This window comes from Onthophagus taurus, chromosome 8 (assembly GCF_036711975.1).
Source record: "Onthophagus taurus isolate NC chromosome 8, IU_Otau_3.0, whole genome shotgun sequence".
Taxonomy (NCBI): Eukaryota; Metazoa; Arthropoda; class Insecta; order Coleoptera; family Scarabaeidae; genus Onthophagus; species Onthophagus taurus.
The window spans coordinates 355,303-373,063 of NC_091973.1; the positions used below are offsets into that span (position 1 = coordinate 355,303).

Genomic DNA, 17,761 nt, shown 5'->3' on the forward strand with positions numbered 1-17,761 from the left:
ACAAGAAAAAAATCCATTACTATTAAATTTTAATTGAAAAGTTTCCAAAAAAAATACACTTCGTAGACGTAATGCTGAAAACTATCTAATAAAACAGAAAAAAAAACAAATATTTATTATAATAATAATATTAAACGGGAATGAAATGGACATCAATTGGCACCAGGGCCAAAATGTACTTTTTTATTATACATTTCGATTGTTAAAAAACGTGAAAACGAACGTAAACTCTTTGTATAATCCTACAAAGTGCGCAAAAAAAACAAAAAGAATTTATTCACTATTTGTAAGGTATACATATACACAATTGATATTTTTATATCTATATATGAATCTAAAACTTGAATTGTAAGTAATTGTAATAACATACCAATTGCGTATATCCTATATATGTACTATATTATATGCATGTATGTTATATTTATTTTTAAACATATATATTTGTTTTAAAAAAAGAAAAGGAAATTAACGAGAAAAGAAACGAATGATCCATATGTTAGCAAATAAAAAATAAATTTGAGCGATGATAAAATAAGGGCAATACAATACTATCACAAATATGCAAAAATGAAATTGCCTTTCGACCCATCAAAACAAACAAAAAGAAAAAACAATTAACATTTTTATAAATAATCGCGTTTAACTCGACGTTGACGGTCCTGGGGATCCAATTCGACGTTTGGAATTGCGCTTCAATTCATCTAAATAAGTGTTCCGAGATTCGGCTAAAACCTGAGCCATTATTCCATCATCCCAATCTTCGTCACCTAAGAAAACAAGAAAATCAAATTCATCAAATCAAATTGTTTCATCAAAAATGAAGTTTCTTACTAATTTCCGCGTTAGAAGCCTTATTAGTTTCATTAAACTCCTGATATGAAACACTTGTTGATGGTTGTAATTCAGGAGTTGGATCGAATTCATTGTTCCCACAATGATTTAAATTTCTGGGACTCATTCTATGACTCTTGGGAGAGCTAGCTTTTGGTGAAGAGTTTCCTTTCGGGGACGAACCACCTTTTGGTGACATAGAACCCCTACGATTTGCCCTCGGGCTCGAACAAACCGCGGAAGTAACCGTTGAACTGCTACCGGCACAAGCAGAACTTTGTGGTTTCAATCTACGTTCAGCGTCTCGAAAATATTGAATGTACGATTCTCGAGCAACTTCTTCTTCAAGTGCTTCATTAGTCGCTTCCCAATCGGTGGCTTTAATTTTATCTTCGAGCATAGTTTGTTCGATCAAAAGTTCTTCGCTAGCACGAACAGCATCCACCATTCTTCTACGGTTCAAATCGATCGGATGATAAGCTGGCAAACCAAGTCCTACACCTACTGATGGATTATTCGGGTTACTAATCGAATTATAGTGGCACATTCTATGATAAGAAAGCCGAATTGGTTCATCAGTGTTAATACGCGATCCGTTAAAAATATTAATAGGCTCTATTTGATAACAATAGACTTCGATAGTTCTATTGTACATTTCACTTAACGCTTGAATTTCGAGATGATTACCATGTACGTTCCACTTTCGTTTACGTGCAACGTATTTGTCAAAATCTTCTGTTACATATGGTGCGAAGAAATCTTTGTTTTTTACCTGGATTAAAATTTTTTTTGGTTTTTGAAATAGTTATTGATATTGACTTACAATATAATCCATGCAAGCACTTCGAACCATGTAATGCAATTCTTGGTCACCATATATTTGGTCAGCTATTGCGCGAAATAGACACGCTCCATCTTCGTGCATTTGCTTAATTTCATAGCCTAAGTCGGATAGACATCTTGCGAAAAGAGCATCTCTCTAAAAACGTTTTAATTGAAAAAAATAAATTTATTAATTTATTTAACTTACAGCCGACCATTCTTCATCGGTTAAATGTCGATCTTTCAAATTGCCTAATGTAGGTCCATACTCATCTTCACTATTAAATCCGGTACCCTCTTCAGATTCGATGTTAAGAGCAAGTTGTTCGCGTTCGCATTCGGAAGCGACGACTTCCGAAATTTCAGATGATGGAGGTGTCGCTGCGGTTTCAAGCGTCTCTTCCGGGGTTTCCAATCGCTTACCTTTGCGTTCTCGGTTATCGCGTTGCTTCCTGCGTACTTTAAAGCGTTTGCGCAGACAATGTTCGCTTGGTTCCGGAGTGGTACTTTTTCTTATAAGAAAAGAAAAGATTACGTTAAACTTATTTAGTATTTCAACTTACGGTATCAAATTAAAAACATATTCAAATGGGAAACAAACAAATGATAATATATATTTAAGGATATTAGAGGCTAATATACACATCTTTAATAAACACATATATCAATAAAAAATAATGTGATGTAGGAGAAATGTTAATCAATACTAATTTAAAAACGATTTGAAAGAAAAGTATTATTCACGAATATCATAATCAGTTGATGAAGGAGTTGGAAAAGTATTTAGAAAATTTTATTTATAATTTTGATAAAAGTAAATCGATTTTTTTTGGGCTTCTCCGAAATTATTTGTTTTATAGTGATGTTATTAGTTAAAAAAACGACCAAAAACGATTTTGTCTATCTCACTTGTAACCTTATCAATTATTTTGGTTGATTTCATTATTGTAATTAGTTGTCGTTAAAGATGCACGGCTAAACCTGAATGTTCAAAATGAATTCGATACAAAAATATTACATATTTTCGCGAATTCTAAAAACGATACAGCCAGAGAAGTCTTTCTCTACGAGTTTGGAGAGTTATTTGTACAACTCTTGAAATAACTGTATTATTTCTATCAAGATTATGTAGCAGAATTTTGTAACTTATGGTATCCCTCATTTTTTAAGATGACATTATTAAACTTATTTAATATAATTTTACCTGTTTGGCCTGGAACTTTTTTCATGCCTTCTTTATAAGCGTTTATCACCTCAATTGCATCTATCAGGGTGCCTGAGATCTTACTAATTTCGTGGTACTTTTGCATAAAAAATTGTAATTAGCTTGAATGTATGCTAGTTGTTCTACTATTTCTTGTTTAAATAAATCTTTACTTCTTTTATTGATTCAGCACAATCAGAAAATTCCTCTACGATAATTTTCATATTATCGTAATAAACAGCATAAATAAGATTTTTATAAATTTATATGGTGCCACATTATTTACAAAACATGCACTTTTTCACAAGGGATTCATGTTTTTATAACAAACTAGAAACCAGCCCGGGGAAACACAAGCAAACTTGTATTCTTATTTCAAATCACGCGTTTACTATATTTATATTATTAAACGAAATGAAAAGTCTGGTGAAACTTTAAAACATGCGAAATTGTACAATAAAAGCCGAAAATATGCAAAAATCCAAAAAATGATAAAAATATGCAATTTTTTATTGTGTTATTTGCTTTATCTTCGTGTAATTCGTCCAGAAATCAATTTTTGAAAATATTTCTGAAAATAAAAAGATGCATTTTGTATAAAATCCGAGCCCTAGTTGTAATTTTTTTTATTTTCATTCTTTTTACCAATATAAAAAACTTGTATGATAAAAGTTTTAGATTCTAAATATACATATTGATAAGTAAGTTGTGCCTAAAACATTTCAGGTTGATAATTCTAATAGAATTTGAAACATTTAATCATATCTTTTGGAATTTTTTCAATTTTTTTCTTGTTACACATATTTAAGCTTTTTTTATATCAAAGGAAACAAGATAGTCGATGAAGTTATGAAGTAGAAGAACAGCTTTTATTGCCTTAGTTATTAATGATAAAATTTGAGTTCGTATGAATTTTCTTTATATGATATTTATCATTTATCATTATTTGATGTGTATTTAGTAAATAATAAGTAAGTGTTGTCTTACTAGTAATAAGTTTTACTGGGTTTGATATGATTTTGTTTCATTTTTAATTTCTTACTTGACCATTAACAACAAATATATACTACATATATTATAGTTAAAGACCCCACCCATCAAATACCAAAATTACATTCAAAAAATTTAAACAACATTAAATATTTAGATCATCACAAATAGTATCACATCATTAATGCTACATATTAAGACTGGAAATAATAAAATGCATGTTATTATGATACTCACACATATATATGTATATATATACACCATAGATATATCTTACCTTCGGAACGGTCTTCTGTTAGAAGCGGTATCATTAAGACTGCTGGTATGAGATATATTATGATCCCGTCGTGTTGGGTTGCCCTATCGTAACAATAAGAGATTCGTAACACTTTAAAGGAGACATCTTTAATTGAGACTTAATACACTTACGTTTTGGGTGCTGGTATCTTTGTTTTCTTCGGCGGACGTGGACGCCCTTTTCGCCGGTAGAATCGTCATTGTGCACGTGCAGTTTCGCTACGAACCGTTTTTCCGATTGTATCGTTTCCTGGACGTGAAAACTTCGGAAATAATCATCAAAATATTTTGATAAGACGAACAGCTGTCACTATTATTTCATTGCCAACTTGAAACAGAAAAAATCCCCCAAAATTACAATAATGCGGTTGTGGCGACATCTAGGAACGTTCACAGTAATCTTAAAATAATTAATTGAGTTGATAGGTAGCGCTTTCATTTCAAAACAAATTTTTAAATAAGAAAATTTTATTTAATAAAGTTTATTTAAATTACAATAAATTCATTTCTTTGGGATTCCGTTTATTTCGATATAGCGAATTCTTTTTCTTGATTATAAACCTATAACATAATTCTTTTTATTTAAAAGGATTTTATATTTATAGGGAAAAGAAACACATAAATGCTTGTAAAATCTAACTGAATAAATATTTTAGTCGACAACATAAAACATATACATACGTAAATTGGACACACAAATCACACAAATACTGTAATAATAACATACACAATATAGAAAGTCAAGGTTACGATACACGGCAGCCAATCTTTGATTCCGCAGACGTGTACACACCTATAAAAAGGTTTTTGCTTCGGTGATATTAAAAAAAAAATAGGAGAGAATTTAGAAAGGGATTATAAAACTTGTAAATTATTTATGATAAAGCGACATGCGTGTCCGTCTCGTTGTATATGTCGATCACAGAAGCTACTCAGGACTTAACATAAATATTCGAAATGTGAGGGGATAAATATCTGCAACAAAAGAGAATAAAATAAATCGTTGTGATGACAAAAGTTTAATAAATAAGCTTACCTCACCCTGAAAATCTAAAGACGAAAAAAGATCCTATTACACATAAAGCTGCAGTAACTGATCGTATAAAAATACCATCATTACTACTATTACTATCATTATTATTATTAGGATCATCTACACTCCGAACAAATCGCTTTTTATGTTTTATTACATCAAATTCCGTTGAGAGTTCTGACCCATAAGTATCCAATAGAGATATAATAACTCCATTAGTCCATCCAAATCCAGTTTGGACCTCGTATTCACCTCCACTTCCATATGAGCCATAAAGAACATTATATTTCTCATATATACTGTTTGTTGCGATATAATTATTGTAAGTAGTTAGAATCCATTTATTACTAATATTCAAAGCAAGCTCTTTTGCAACTGGATCATCGGATTGTTGTAATCCAAAAATCATCATATGTTGAAGTGGTGGCCAAACGTTGGGGAAGTCCCATTGTTCCCCGGTGTCTTCTAAAGTAGTTGGAACTCCGAAGGGGTATTTGAGCAAATCCAAATTTGTCAAGTATGATATTACCTTGTTAATGTAATATCCTTGATTTGTTTGGGGATAACTCATTGTGTATAAAGGAACAAGGTTACTAGCGTAGTAAACGTGTCTTTTAGACAAGGTGTTGATGTCGAAATCAAACCACACCCCGCTCCTATCATCCCAAAGAACTGCGTTGATTGCTTCAAGTAGATTTTGAGCTTTCATATCATAATAATCAGCTTTTTTGCTGTTTAACATTTTATGAAAATCTCTCAAAATAACCGCGTTCCAATGAAGGAAAGAATTTAGATCAACAGGAATAATCGGCGTTGTTTCTGTGTAAGTAAGGTTATTGCGATCACCCATTGGAGAATAAAACCATCTACTAGAAAAATCCCAGCCGGATTCTGCAGCAGCTTTAATTTCAGTATAAAACGCTTCTTTTCCCGCAGTTGTTGCGAAATATTCCGCTGCTTTGACGTCTTCGTAATACGATTCCGGACGTGGTCCACGAGATTTATCTCCATACGCAGCCATGGTATAATCTACATTATTAAATGTAAAATTTCTCATGTGAAATTTCATCCAATATTCAAATTCTTTATCGAGAGTCTCTAAGTTATCTTTAATAAAATCGATATCACAAGTTGCATCAAAATATTTTTTTACCATAGGAACGAATAAAGGCGGTTGTGATCTTTCAACGTAATACAATCTTCCACCATTGGGAATATGTCCAAATTTATTAACCAAATAAACGAAGTTTTCAAGCATACCTCTCGCGGTATCAAACATACCACTTATAAGAAGCCCATCGATAATCCAATACGAATCCCAATAATAATACTCGCGAAATCTCCCACCAGGAACAATAAACGGTTTTGGCACCCATATTAAAGAATACCGATCAGGAGATTCTCTAACAGCATCCTTAATTTGACGACCCAATTTGGTCCAAATCACATTTACATCCGAACCATATTGTCTGAGATCTTTATCATTAATTTTATTCAAATACGAAGGATTCTCAACCCAATCTTTCGGCGCCCACTTATCAAATTCGTTATTTTCTGGCTCAAAATTTTTATGCACGAACTCTTTTATGTCTTGTCTTAGAGGATTATCATCAGCACCCTGCATCATTTCACCGAAATCTTTCACTATTTCCGATGGGGATGCTTTTAGGTGCATATCGACGAATGTTTTGGAATCATTGAATAATCTCGCCATTTGTACAACGTGAAGAATTGGACCATTGCAAAAAACATCTTCAATTCTGAAACGAACATTTTTAAGGTGATTTAATTTTTATGAAGTTTGAAAACAATCATGACGTCGAAATTTGTAGGAGTAAGAAAATAAATTACAAAAATTGTTTTAAAATGCTATTCATTACATTGTGAAATATCAATTTGTTTTTGAGATACGATGTTTTAAAGTTCTTTTAATACCAACCTAACTTCAATCAATTAATTTAAAAAGTTATAACATCGTGATTTATATTAATAAAGTAATTATATTTGGGGTGTTGAAACTAAATTAAATTTGCAGCAAAATGTTTTTTATTTAATCGTGATGTTTCATCTACTTTTTGAGATATGATTTTTTTAATTTATATTTTTTTAACAGAAATGAGTGGTATTAATACCGCAATGTTTTCTGAAACTGATATAAGTTAAGACATAGACTTGATAAATAAGATATCTAATACTCAGAATTTTTTTGCAATTCGATTTATTTCAAGAATTTCTCGAACGATTATGACGAAAATGTGTGATTTCCAGAGTATTTACAGCGAAAAAACATAATTAAATAAAAAATTAACAATGAACTTTGATAAAGTTGATGTATAAAAAAGATACTCAAATAATCGTCAGCCAAATTTGTAATTCATAAACAAAATGTTAAACTATAAGAAAATTTTTTTTAAATTAAATTTAAATCTTACCCATATTCTAGATGAGAAGAAATTGGTTTGAATTGAAATACCAATAGGATTAATACTGGTATGAATAAATAAAGTCGCTTCGGTAAGCCCATTTTCACTTTTAATAGCAAGTACAAAAAAAATAATGTGCGCTTGTGAACTCGTCGGCGTATTCGATGTGAATGCCAAGTAAACTTGGAATTGATTGTAGGAACAGCTGTGGTAGACAGGTAATTTAAAGAAACCGGCTACGTACGTGACATGCCCGTGTCGCGCCTACAAAATTGAACCAATCGCAAAAGCGGCATGGACCAAGTATCGTTGAACTTGCCTCCCCAGCCGTTCACCGTCCTCGTTTTTTAATTCTACTGTTCCACTTCAACCTTTACTTTGTAGTATCCGAACAAAACGATCATGCGCATTTTTGTGAAATTGTGGGATTTACAGAGATTTCAAAAGATCGAACATCAACATCGCTTGGAGTATTATTTTTACCGAACTATCTTTTTTTTTGGGAATTTTAACAAAACAAAAAATATATAATTTCTTTTAATTAAAACATTATCACGGAATATATATTATTAACGATCTGTAATAACAAAGAATGTTGCGTCAGGTTAGAAAAAATCGCGAAATTTAATTTTGGGAAGGTCGACAAATTATAAGAAGGCGAAATAGAACAAAACTTGTTTGAAGGTCAATAATTTCACTTTCGAAAACTGTTTAGAAGCACTGGCTAACTTTAAATACCAAAATAGTTAATAACTCCGATTAGACTAGCTTTATTAACGCTTTAAATATTTTGCGAATTTCTCGGTTGGATTCATTTACCTGGAATTGAGCGTTTCAGATCGTTTTCGAATACTAAAATAGTTAACAATAGCGATAAGATTAGATTAATTTAAATCGCTATAAATACCACGGACATGTGTTACAAATTCCAACGTGTCTACATTTAAATAACAACTGATCTTTGGCGTCGAGAGAAAATTTTATTTTTCTAATTACGCCATTGATAATTTAGTTATTATATATAGTAACGGTTGTTTTGATAATGATTCTTCGAAACCACGTCATTTCCACATGTAAATATTAAAATAATATCGTATTGCACAACTTTTCCACCAAATTCCTTTCGCGGTAAGCCTGAATTTACTTAGAAGTCTATCAGGAATTGTGATTACGTGACATCGAGAATGTACTTTTCTTACTTGATTAATCAACTCACCGTATTCGCCGTTTAAACACATTCCCTATCGCATTGCGTGACATTATAAACTATGTTTACATTACAATCTCTATCAATCTACGTAAAACTACTTGCACAAAAATTATTACGACCCAATATAATTTATATTTTTGATATATTTATTTCATAAGTATTTGTTTTTCGATTTATTTAATTTTTTAATAAGAATAAAATTACGCAATATATAGGCAATACTTTATGGTGGACTCAAACAATATATTTCTACTTAATCGAGCTTTCGAATCCAGTAGGTGTTTGTAAAAGTAATTAAAATAATTGTGTACTTCTGCTTTTGATTTAAAGAGATCGCACTGTGTTCGATTTTATTATTTCAAAAATAATGTAGCTACTAATATAAAGAATAAATAAAAATTGAGATATTAAAAAATAATATACAGGAATTCCTATATTGGAGCTTCAAATAACAAGAAATTAGAAAATTGATAAATTTAAAAAATGGTTCTAAAAAAAGTTGTTCCTTTTTTAATTCTTAACAAGTTTTATTTGAAAAATATTTTGATACAAACAATAATTAGGAAGATAATCTTGAATTCCATTACTATACTGTTAACATGGAAATTAATAAATTGATAATTCACTACACCAGGAGGATAAAGATGTCTACAACATAGAAGCCTCTTGGAAACTTAAAATTATTAAGAACCCAGTCGAATGCACCAACCTTATTTTGTTAAAACGTCAAAAAAAAGTTATATTAAATTATAATTAGTTAGGTATAAATTGGATAAAAATAGCATGTAAAATAGTTTTTATTAATAAAAAAATATACATAAAAATATGTACAAAAAAAAGTAACTTATTTTTATTTCCTAATTTAAACACAAATAAAAAATACTCATCAATCTTAAAAGCTGCGTAAAATACAACCACTGTTTTGACGAACACATTTTGATGATAAAGGTAATAAATAGAAAATAAAAAAATGATAACTGGTTTTTTTTAATAAGTTTTTGAATCATTTTATGGAATGTAATTAGTAATGAGATCGTTGTTTAAACATCTGTTTGTGGAACACCATCTGGTAAATACGCTCGATGTTTTTCATTTTTGGGTAGCAGTGGCGCTGCCTTTTTTGGTACGCTGTACTCTTGTAGTTCCTTCAAAGATATTTGGCTGTTTGATCTCAGTGAGCCGACGCTGCCCGATTTGACGGAAGTCTTCGGTTTGTCCGTGTACTCGAACCCTGGGGACCTCGTATTCGCGATACTTATCTCCTCATCGACTTGATTCATGTAAGTGTTATTATAGTATCTATCCGACTGCCTATAACGATAGAAGATAATGTTCTAAATCTAACTGAAGCACGCAAAGATTGGATCCGATGATGATGATCTTGAATGAATGAAACGATATGTCGATGAACGATGAGATTCGTGAAACTACTTACCTTTTTGCGTTTCTCCACAACATGCAACATACTACTACTAAGACTACTAATAATAAACACATTGTCGCCATGCTCCAAAAAGCTACTTGCAATGGGGTCCTTGGTTCCCACCAAAACTAAAAATTTGTACTATTAAAAAGAACACAAGAATGCTTAAAATTAAATACTTACTTCAGTTGTTGGAGGATATGTCGGAATTAAGTGTCCAACAACAGTTGGTAAATACATGGTCCAAAATGCAGATTCCGTTTGTCTGTAATTCCATTTGATCGTCGAGTTATACGTCGTATTTAAATTTAAGTATTTTAACATTCCATTTTCTGCCATTTCAAAATGTAAACCTAATATTCTTGTGTATGATGGTGTGCTAGAAAATTTATATAAATATAATACATATAATTAAGATGAATTAAAAACGTACCCATATCTAGCAAAATCTGTATAAGCTTTCATAAAGAAATGACTCATATTTCTATCATTATTCGTCCATTGGGTCCTTTTAAAACTTAAACTTTCTGGGAAAAACTCAACATCCATAAATGGAGCACCACAAAGTAAATAATGTTCGATATTATGAGGAGTTTTTCTCCAAAAATCTGTATTAAAAGATTCGACGGTTGTGTTTAAAACGTACATATAAACAGGTACGTTTTGTTCAACCAGTAATTTGATCATTTTGTCGTTTGGAGCTACGTATAAGAAATCGCTCAGTAATTCGATATATTTTTCCCTGATGTGAGTTACGTTTGATGGGTTTGGCCAATAAGTATACATGTATTTGATAGCTTCAAACGTTCCATTCATATTTAGGGTGTAGTTGTATCGTAGAACTAGTTCCCATAACTTTTGATCGAAAAATTCTTCGTTTACTATATAATTAGGCGCTAACGATTTGTTATTGTATATAAAATGAGCTGCTTCTTGCATGGTAACGCTTGCCATGTATTTTAAACCTTTATTAAATTCACCTTTACGTATTAAATTTTCAGGAGAATTTTGTAAAAAATGCCACTCTTTCTCGTACCATCCCTCATAATATGGCATTGAAAAATTCATTTCTGTAACTGGCCCCCAAGGAAATAATCCAACATGAGGGGGGAATTCAGCATTTCCTAACTCCAAAGCACTTCGAGCATGTTTTAAACAATTCACCAATTTCCAAGATGACTCAATACTGCAACCCATAATTTGTCCAAACACTCTACTTGTATTTTGCACCCTATATTTGTCGTTTATAAAAGCCCAATCTGCCAATGCAGATCCACTTTGAGCAATAACTTGTGTTACAATATTTCGCGTTGCCGGATTCACCATCAAAAGCCCAGCCGAAGCAGCTCCAGCTCCGGGTCCAAATAACGTTATCGAATTCCTATCCCCATTAAAATTATCAACATTCTCATGAATCCATTTCAAAGCCATCGCTTGATCTAGAATACCATAGTTTCCCGGGGAATTGATATCGCCCGTACTTAAAAATCCTAAAGCACCCAAACGGTAATTAAACGTCACAACTACCACTTTATAAAAAGTCGCCATTATGTGTCCTGGGAATAAATTTGAAGCTCCTCTTATGAAATCACCACCATGAATATACACCATAACTGGGTATTTCATTGGGACTATTTCTGTCGTTGGAGTGTAAATGTTTAGGTAAAGGCAATCTTCATGCATGTCTCTTATGCCATTTTGAGCGCCTGTATACATCGTTGGTTGTGGGCATGCCGGGCCAAAATCAACAGCTTGAATGTTTTGCCATCCTTTGTGCCATCTAGGTGGCTAAAAAATTAAAAAAATTCTGTCAGCAAAGTCCTACAATCAATGTGTTTTGACCAAATTTTGATTCACATTAAATTAATTTTTAATTTAAGGTTTGTTAAGTATAAAGAGTTTCTAATTTATATTAATATATTCTTACCCTAAATCTTCCTTCAGCTATAGGTGGTTGAGCATAAGGAATTCCAAGAAATACTGAAGTAACTCCTTGTTCTCTTTCAGTAAATTCTGTACCTGGTCTATATAAAGACTGTGGATCAGGAGTATCATATAAATAAACTTTAAATCCTTGAACTTGCCCATGACTTGTCTTAACAAATATATCTCTATCTCTTAAACGACTGTCAGGTCTCTCTTTTCCTTGCAAATCAGCTCTCCAACCGGCTAAGATCCCAGGGAGGATTGGTTCTGCATTGCCTTCCTTCAATGAACACAATTAAAGTTAATTACCACTACAACTCTAATTGGTCTTTATGAATGAAATTCTTACAAAGATATTTTTAAATTTTTGTACAAATAATTCTTACCCTATCATATCTAAACCGCGGATCTTGGCCAGATAAATTTGGATTTCCAGGATAACCTGGATACATGTGAGGTTGATTTTGCCCATATCTCCTATTGTTATATATGTACGTTTGATAATCTTTGTCTCCTGGGTTGGGAATGTGATAAGACGGATCTAAATGTGGATTTGGGGCTCCATAATATTGATTACCGTAATTTTGAGATTTTACAAGCACTAATACACAAACGAATATGCCCACTACACCCAGCTGTTTAGACATGGTATCGAGATCTTCACTTTCCGTTGATTTCACTTTAACTAACACCTGCCTTACACATCGTTCGTATCATATATACAATTGATGAATCATGTGGCTTAAAGCGTTGCGAGTTGCGACTCGGGATGACTTATCTAGGAGCGATAACGCCCATTTATTTTACAAAACTAACCTGCGTTTCTTCAGCTCTCTTTAATACGGTGCGAGACAAAAAAAGTGTGGGTTAAAACATGGACGGAATTTAAGGCACTTATTCAATGGTTTTAAGTTAAAATAGGACTTTTTTAATAACCCGTTAGTTTGGGATACCCAAACAAACAAAAGTCCTTTAACAGGTTGTAAAAAAACGTCAGGTACCAAAACAAGACCTCTATGAACAGGTAAAATTACTCAGGAGTTTTGGAGAGATAAAATAGAGGTATCTAAAGTAGCAGGATGCGGTGTTATTAACTGGATGATAGATGTCACTAGGTACGATAAAATAAAAAGATTTAAATAAAAAAAAATACTTTTTGGAATCCACAAAAAATATTTATTTAACATAAAAAAATGTTAATAATAAATTTCGAATTTCAAATAAGATTTGATATTCAAATAAGAGGGTTAAAGCAAAGCCTACAAAATTCCCAATTCGCAAGCATAATCATTTCTCGGTGCAGGCATTTTGTGTTTAGAAATCCAAAATAATCCGTAGTTATATCGAAGTGATGCCCGCGTGTAATTGGGCACGTTGGGGATTTTCATTCAATTTGGGTGAGATTAAGATGTGGGAAGAACACGGTCTCTTTACATTTATTTTTGTTTACGATTGATAAATCATAGAATTTAAAAATGTATTATTAAAAGTATATATTGTTATTTTACATCCGGATTTTACTATTAATACAGCGAATATCAGACTTTTTTTATTGTTTCGCATAAATCTGGATAAGTAAAAATATACGATAGTGAGCGTGGATAAAAAATTAATATGAAATATGTCCTCGTCGGCAGATAGAGGGGGAATTATTTATCCAACAGAAAAATGTACACAAAACTCGAATATATTGGAAAAAAGTAATTCGGGTGGTAGCCGTTGCTCTAAAAAAACTAAACGGCATTTTTTGATCAATGGCCCGATAGAAGTTTATTTATGGTTATTGATGGTTTAAATCGTTGGAATAAAATGCAAATTGTTGAGACCGGGGACGTTTTGCCCCACACGGGTCGCGCAATCTCAGATAGGATCATAACGTGCGATAACCGCCCTAAATGACCATTAACTACGTCGTTATAATCGAGTTCGCCGTTGAAAAATCACGTTCGCCTCCTATTATTCTCAAAAATGCCGGCCCGGCCGTGGTTTATTTGCATACAACGGATGAATACAAACGCAGGTATTCAAAGGTGCCATACAGTCTGGTTGCTTCAAAAGAAAAGAAGAAGGATTCACGTTGGGCTTCTGTCCTTCTTCTTCCCTGCTTACGTCCTCTTTCCATCCGTAAGACTGAATTATGCCGGCCTTTATTTGTGGATTACCTTTTAAAAGGATATTAGGCTCTAATAAACTGTATCCGGTGTTTTGTGACCCACACCTGTTCAGGTAACTTTCTGGCTGTCATTCTTACTTGTTGCTACATCAAAGAACACCTACTGATTCGCCAATTTCCCAGTCAAGCTTAACGTCAACAGGCAATATATAGTTCCGTTTAAGTTATTTTATTATTATTACATGTAGCATTTGAAACAAAAAGTAACCATTGGTAAAAATCTCCTCTGTTGATAAAAGCAACCATCCACAGGGACGTTTTACTACTTTGTGTACAATCTGCATCCGACTTTACGATATTTCCCAATCGTTCCACGAATATAGTATACGGCGCAATTTTAAAATTTATTATCCGACGTTCCCGGGGGTCCATATTGGTCCTTCAGGGCCCCGGTGCCGATACGGCGTTCTATCTTTACAGTGCAGTTTTTACCCGAACTGCGGCCATTATATTTTCGTTTTACTGTCGACCAATACATTCACTAAGTGAAACTATGGTTCGGCCGGATATCTTCGTTGATACTTTGCCAGTCCTGCTTTGCCGTAAACTTTTACATTTCCAGTTAAGCTGTAAACACCGACGAAATGTTTCGATACCATCCATCATAATTATCATACATATAGATATTGCTTCTTTTTAATATTACATTTTTTATTAGTACCTTTATATTATTTTGAACTTGAATCATTTATTTCATAAACAAGTTGAAAAACTCTTTTTTACAAAACGGTTAGGAATTAAGGAATGTAACTTTTTTGGGTTACAACGAAATGTTTGAGGTTGACTTGTACCAAATTATAAGGTGATTACTTTATTTTATAAAAAAAATTTAAAAAACTTCAATATGTATTATACTCTATTTTTTAATTGGGAGGAGTGTTTTCAAATTGAAGCCCCAAAAAGAAGGGTTGCTATTGGTCAGTTTTAAGCAAAAATTACACTAGGAAAATTTGAAATGTTGCCTACCGCCTAGAAACATTCGGGTTTATAATTCTATGTAGTTCCAGGTCTTGTGTTAGTTCTAGTGATAGTGCTAGGGTAAAACTAGAACTAACGCTAGACCAAGAACTAGAAACATTCGGGTTTAGCCGCACGTCTCTCAAGACGGCTAAACCAGAATGGTTCTAGTTCTAGTTCTTGTGTTAGTTCTAATGATAGTGAAAATGGAGAAATGATGTTTTATGAAGTTGTAAAATAATTGTAAATAAGTTTTTGTTAAGATAGTAATTTTGGTATATAATAGTATAAGTATGATAATGTAAAAGTTTGAATGACTGGTAGTTTCGTGAGGTACATTTAACATTATAAGCATCACGTGTTACGACGAATCATTAAGCAAATAAACAAAAAGTTTCTTTTAAAGTCGGGAGCATTCACATTCGGCGCGCCTTTAAACGGCCGCATCTGTCAGTGGAGTAACGTGGCAACCTTCATTTCAGATCCTCGGGCCTTGTGATGTTCATTATGTGATTGTGCGGTGGTTAATGACGTATGATCTAAACGCCAACGTCGTTCCACCGTTTGTATGGCGCGAAGGCCTTCTGGCTCGGTCCGCCTTCGTCGGGTCGCTTTTGAAACGAATTTACACAATTTTCTTTTGTCGGAGGCGGCCCATTGTCAAGAAATTACCGGTAGCACATTAACTCCTTTTTGGTGTTCATTAAATTCGTCGAGATCGGGGTTCGGGGAGGGAATTAGTTAAAAATTTTCCAACTCGGGGGCAAAGCGCGTCCCCTAAATAAATATTTTTATAGAAAGAAATATCGGTCCGATTTGTCATTTAAATTGGCGAAAAGTCGGGTCGTTTGTATCCCTGTCGGCTCGTTATATGATTATTTCGAGACGGCGAGCGCTGCGGAGCGGGGAAAGACAGGTCATCAGGGGCTTAAATCCATCCGGAGATATAAGCCATAATAGGATGCGAGGATAATTTTGTTTAAGCCGTTCAATCTAAGTTCCCGCTCATTCCGAGATAGAGCGGCGCGAACGTTTTTAATCAAATCATGCAAATTTCCTCATTTTTCCTCTTAGCCCAAATTGCCTTTCGAACGCTTCGGATTATTTTGATTTCAACTCTCGCTCGCCCAACAGGATTTGGATCTTTTAAGGTCGACCATTTCAATTGATTATGAATACCATTACAATTTGTTTTATTATTAATATTTACTAGTCTTGCTCAACGTATTTCGGCCGTTACCATCATCAGTGTATTGAATACATTTACGTTATTTATTATGTTTGAAAAGCTGAGATGTAAACTCCTGTCAGTTAATTATTTAGTACAGATTCTTTATAGGCAATCTAGATTTAATGTGAAGGGGAGTTTGAATCCCAGGGGAGTAAGTTTGAGAATACAGGTATAAGTTTTAACAATGGATGGAGTCTAATAGCCGGCTTGAAAGTCAGCGATAGCCGTTTATTGTTAATAATCTTATTGGGAAGTGACAAATTGTATCGAATACAGGAAGTCCGTGTTATTATCCCATTCAGGGCGGCGTTTGGTGCGAAAACGTTGACTCTTGAATGATTTCCTGAATGAGTCCCCTTCGAGAATGGACCGGGTCTATAGAAAGTCGGATTTGTAGCTCGGATACACATACACGGATTGAACCACGGCCCAGGTGGCGGTCGGTAAGCAGCCGGTCGTTCGTATTATGCCGGCAACACAACACCCCGTGTCATTTTCTACGTCATTGGGTTTACTTTGGTGCGTTATTATTTGCCCATCCTTTAAACGGCTGACACCTTTCTGACCAAAATTCCCTCCCTTATTACCATAGCCTCTTGGTGCAGCTAAAAATTTCGGACGTTTTTAGCGTCGTTAACGTTGATTGGGCCCCATTAAACGGCCGTAAATGATGTGGAGCGGTGGTGCTCGAACCGGGTTCCGGTGCTACAATAGAAGGGAATCGGTCGGATATAAATAAAGGAAGTCGAAACCTTTTACTAGGACAATGATAACTGAGCCCGGCCGTTTAACTTTTGAAAAGAGTCAATTTGTATTCACAGTTTAATATAATTGGGCAACGGAAGGGGTCGCACCCTCCACAAGGGTGCCATATAATAAGGGCCCATGATCCTCATACAGCGATTTAATTATACTCGTGATTTATGCGGTAGATAATTCTTAATAGCGTCACATCGCTACACCTATATCTTAAATACTTGCTAAATTATTCACTTAATTCACCGGCCGCGGGGCGCGATTTTATTGGCCAGATAAAACCACCTCTTGAATTTGTTATTAAACGATCCTCGTTTTAAAACCCCTTCCGTTCCCAACGCTAAACCCCACGTTTACATTCCCAACATAAAAATAACCTTTTATTTTCGATTCGCTTTTAATAGAATCCCGGTCGGTACATCATTCAATCATTATTTTATTAAACCATAAACCCTATACGGCACACTTTAAAAGGCTGTAAAATT

At 33.5% G+C, this 17,761-nt stretch overlaps 3 protein-coding genes across 6 annotated transcripts; all 3 read right to left on the bottom strand.

Annotated features, from left to right (window-relative positions):
• Positions 1-12: 12 nt before the first annotated feature.
• LOC111414188 (Deubiquitinating enzyme A) lies at positions 13-4,467 on the bottom strand. The gene is made up of 6 exons (XM_023045437.2): positions 4,277-4,467; positions 4,125-4,207; positions 1,862-2,165; positions 1,655-1,810; positions 832-1,603; positions 13-767 (listed from the first exon to the last, which is right to left on the bottom strand). The coding sequence occupies exons 1-6, from the start codon at positions 4,343-4,345 to the stop codon at positions 640-642; spliced, it is 1,512 nt and encodes a 503-aa protein (XP_022901205.1). The 5' UTR covers positions 4,346-4,467; the 3' UTR covers positions 13-639.
• A 133-nt stretch (positions 4,468-4,600) lies between these two features.
• On the bottom strand, positions 4,601-8,537 carry LOC111414187 (trehalase-like). 3 transcript variants are annotated; one of them, XM_071198652.1, is made up of 3 exons: positions 7,610-8,537; positions 5,186-6,937; positions 4,601-4,705 (listed from the first exon to the last, which is right to left on the bottom strand). In XM_071198652.1, the coding sequence occupies exons 1-3, from the start codon at positions 7,699-7,701 to the stop codon at positions 4,636-4,638; spliced, it is 1,914 nt and encodes a 637-aa protein (XP_071054753.1). In that variant the 5' UTR covers positions 7,702-8,537; the 3' UTR covers positions 4,601-4,635. The 3 variants fall into 3 exon arrangements, with proteins under 3 accessions (XP_071054753.1, XP_071054754.1, XP_022901204.2); XM_071198653.1 differs by lacking the exon at positions 4,601-4,705 and adding an exon at positions 4,768-5,119 and having other exon boundaries at positions 7,610-8,536; XM_023045436.2 differs by lacking the exon at positions 4,601-4,705 and adding an exon at positions 4,768-5,119 and having other exon boundaries at positions 5,181-6,937; positions 7,610-8,533.
• Positions 8,538-9,589: 1,052 nt separating this feature from the next.
• Positions 9,590-13,145, bottom strand: LOC111414170 (carboxyl ester lipase-like protein Gli). 2 transcript variants are annotated; one of them, XM_023045394.2, is made up of 6 exons: positions 12,546-13,145; positions 12,161-12,439; positions 10,667-12,021; positions 10,417-10,612; positions 10,246-10,361; positions 9,590-10,121 (listed from the first exon to the last, which is right to left on the bottom strand). In XM_023045394.2, exons 1-6 carry the CDS (start codon positions 12,804-12,806, stop codon positions 9,851-9,853), a joined length of 2,478 nt encoding a protein of 825 aa, XP_022901162.1. In that variant the 5' UTR covers positions 12,807-13,145; the 3' UTR covers positions 9,590-9,850. The 2 variants fall into 2 exon arrangements, with proteins under 2 accessions (XP_022901162.1, XP_022901163.1); XM_023045395.2 differs by having other exon boundaries at positions 9,590-10,190.
• Positions 13,146-17,761: the final 4,616 nt, after the last annotated feature.

Bases quoted from the DNA above. Each gene is read 5' to 3' on its own strand.
- LOC111414188 (XM_023045437.2), bottom strand. From the start codon at position 4,345: ATGACGATTCTACCGGCGAAAAGGGCGTCCACGTCCGCCGAAGAAAAC. The intron at 4,208-4,276 runs GTAAGTGTATTA...TTGTTACGATAG, and splicing joins AAGATACCAGCACCCAAAAC to GGCAACCCAACACGACGGGA. The intron at 768-831 runs GTAAGAAACTTC...TTGTTTTCTTAG, and splicing joins GGCTTCTAACGCGGAAATTA to GTGACGAAGATTGGGATGAT.
- LOC111414187 (XM_071198652.1), bottom strand. From the start codon at position 7,701: ATGGGCTTACCGAAGCGACTTTATTTATTCATACCAGTATTAATCCTA. The intron at 6,938-7,609 runs GTAAGATTTAAA...TGTTCGTTTCAG, and splicing joins TCTTCTCATCTAGAATATGG to AATTGAAGATGTTTTTTGCA. The intron at 4,706-5,185 runs GTGAGGTAAGCT...ATTATGTTATAG, and splicing joins TTCGTCTTTAGATTTTCAGG to GTTTATAATCAAGAAAAAGA.
- LOC111414170 (XM_023045394.2), bottom strand. From the start codon at position 12,806: ATGTCTAAACAGCTGGGTGTAGTGGGCATATTCGTTTGTGTATTAGTG. The intron at 12,022-12,160 runs GTAAGAATATAT...TTAATTTTTTAG, and splicing joins TAGCTGAAGGAAGATTTAGG to CCACCTAGATGGCACAAAGG. The intron at 10,613-10,666 runs GTACGTTTTTAA...TAAATTTTCTAG, and splicing joins ACAGATTTTGCTAGATATGG to CACACCATCATACACAAGAA.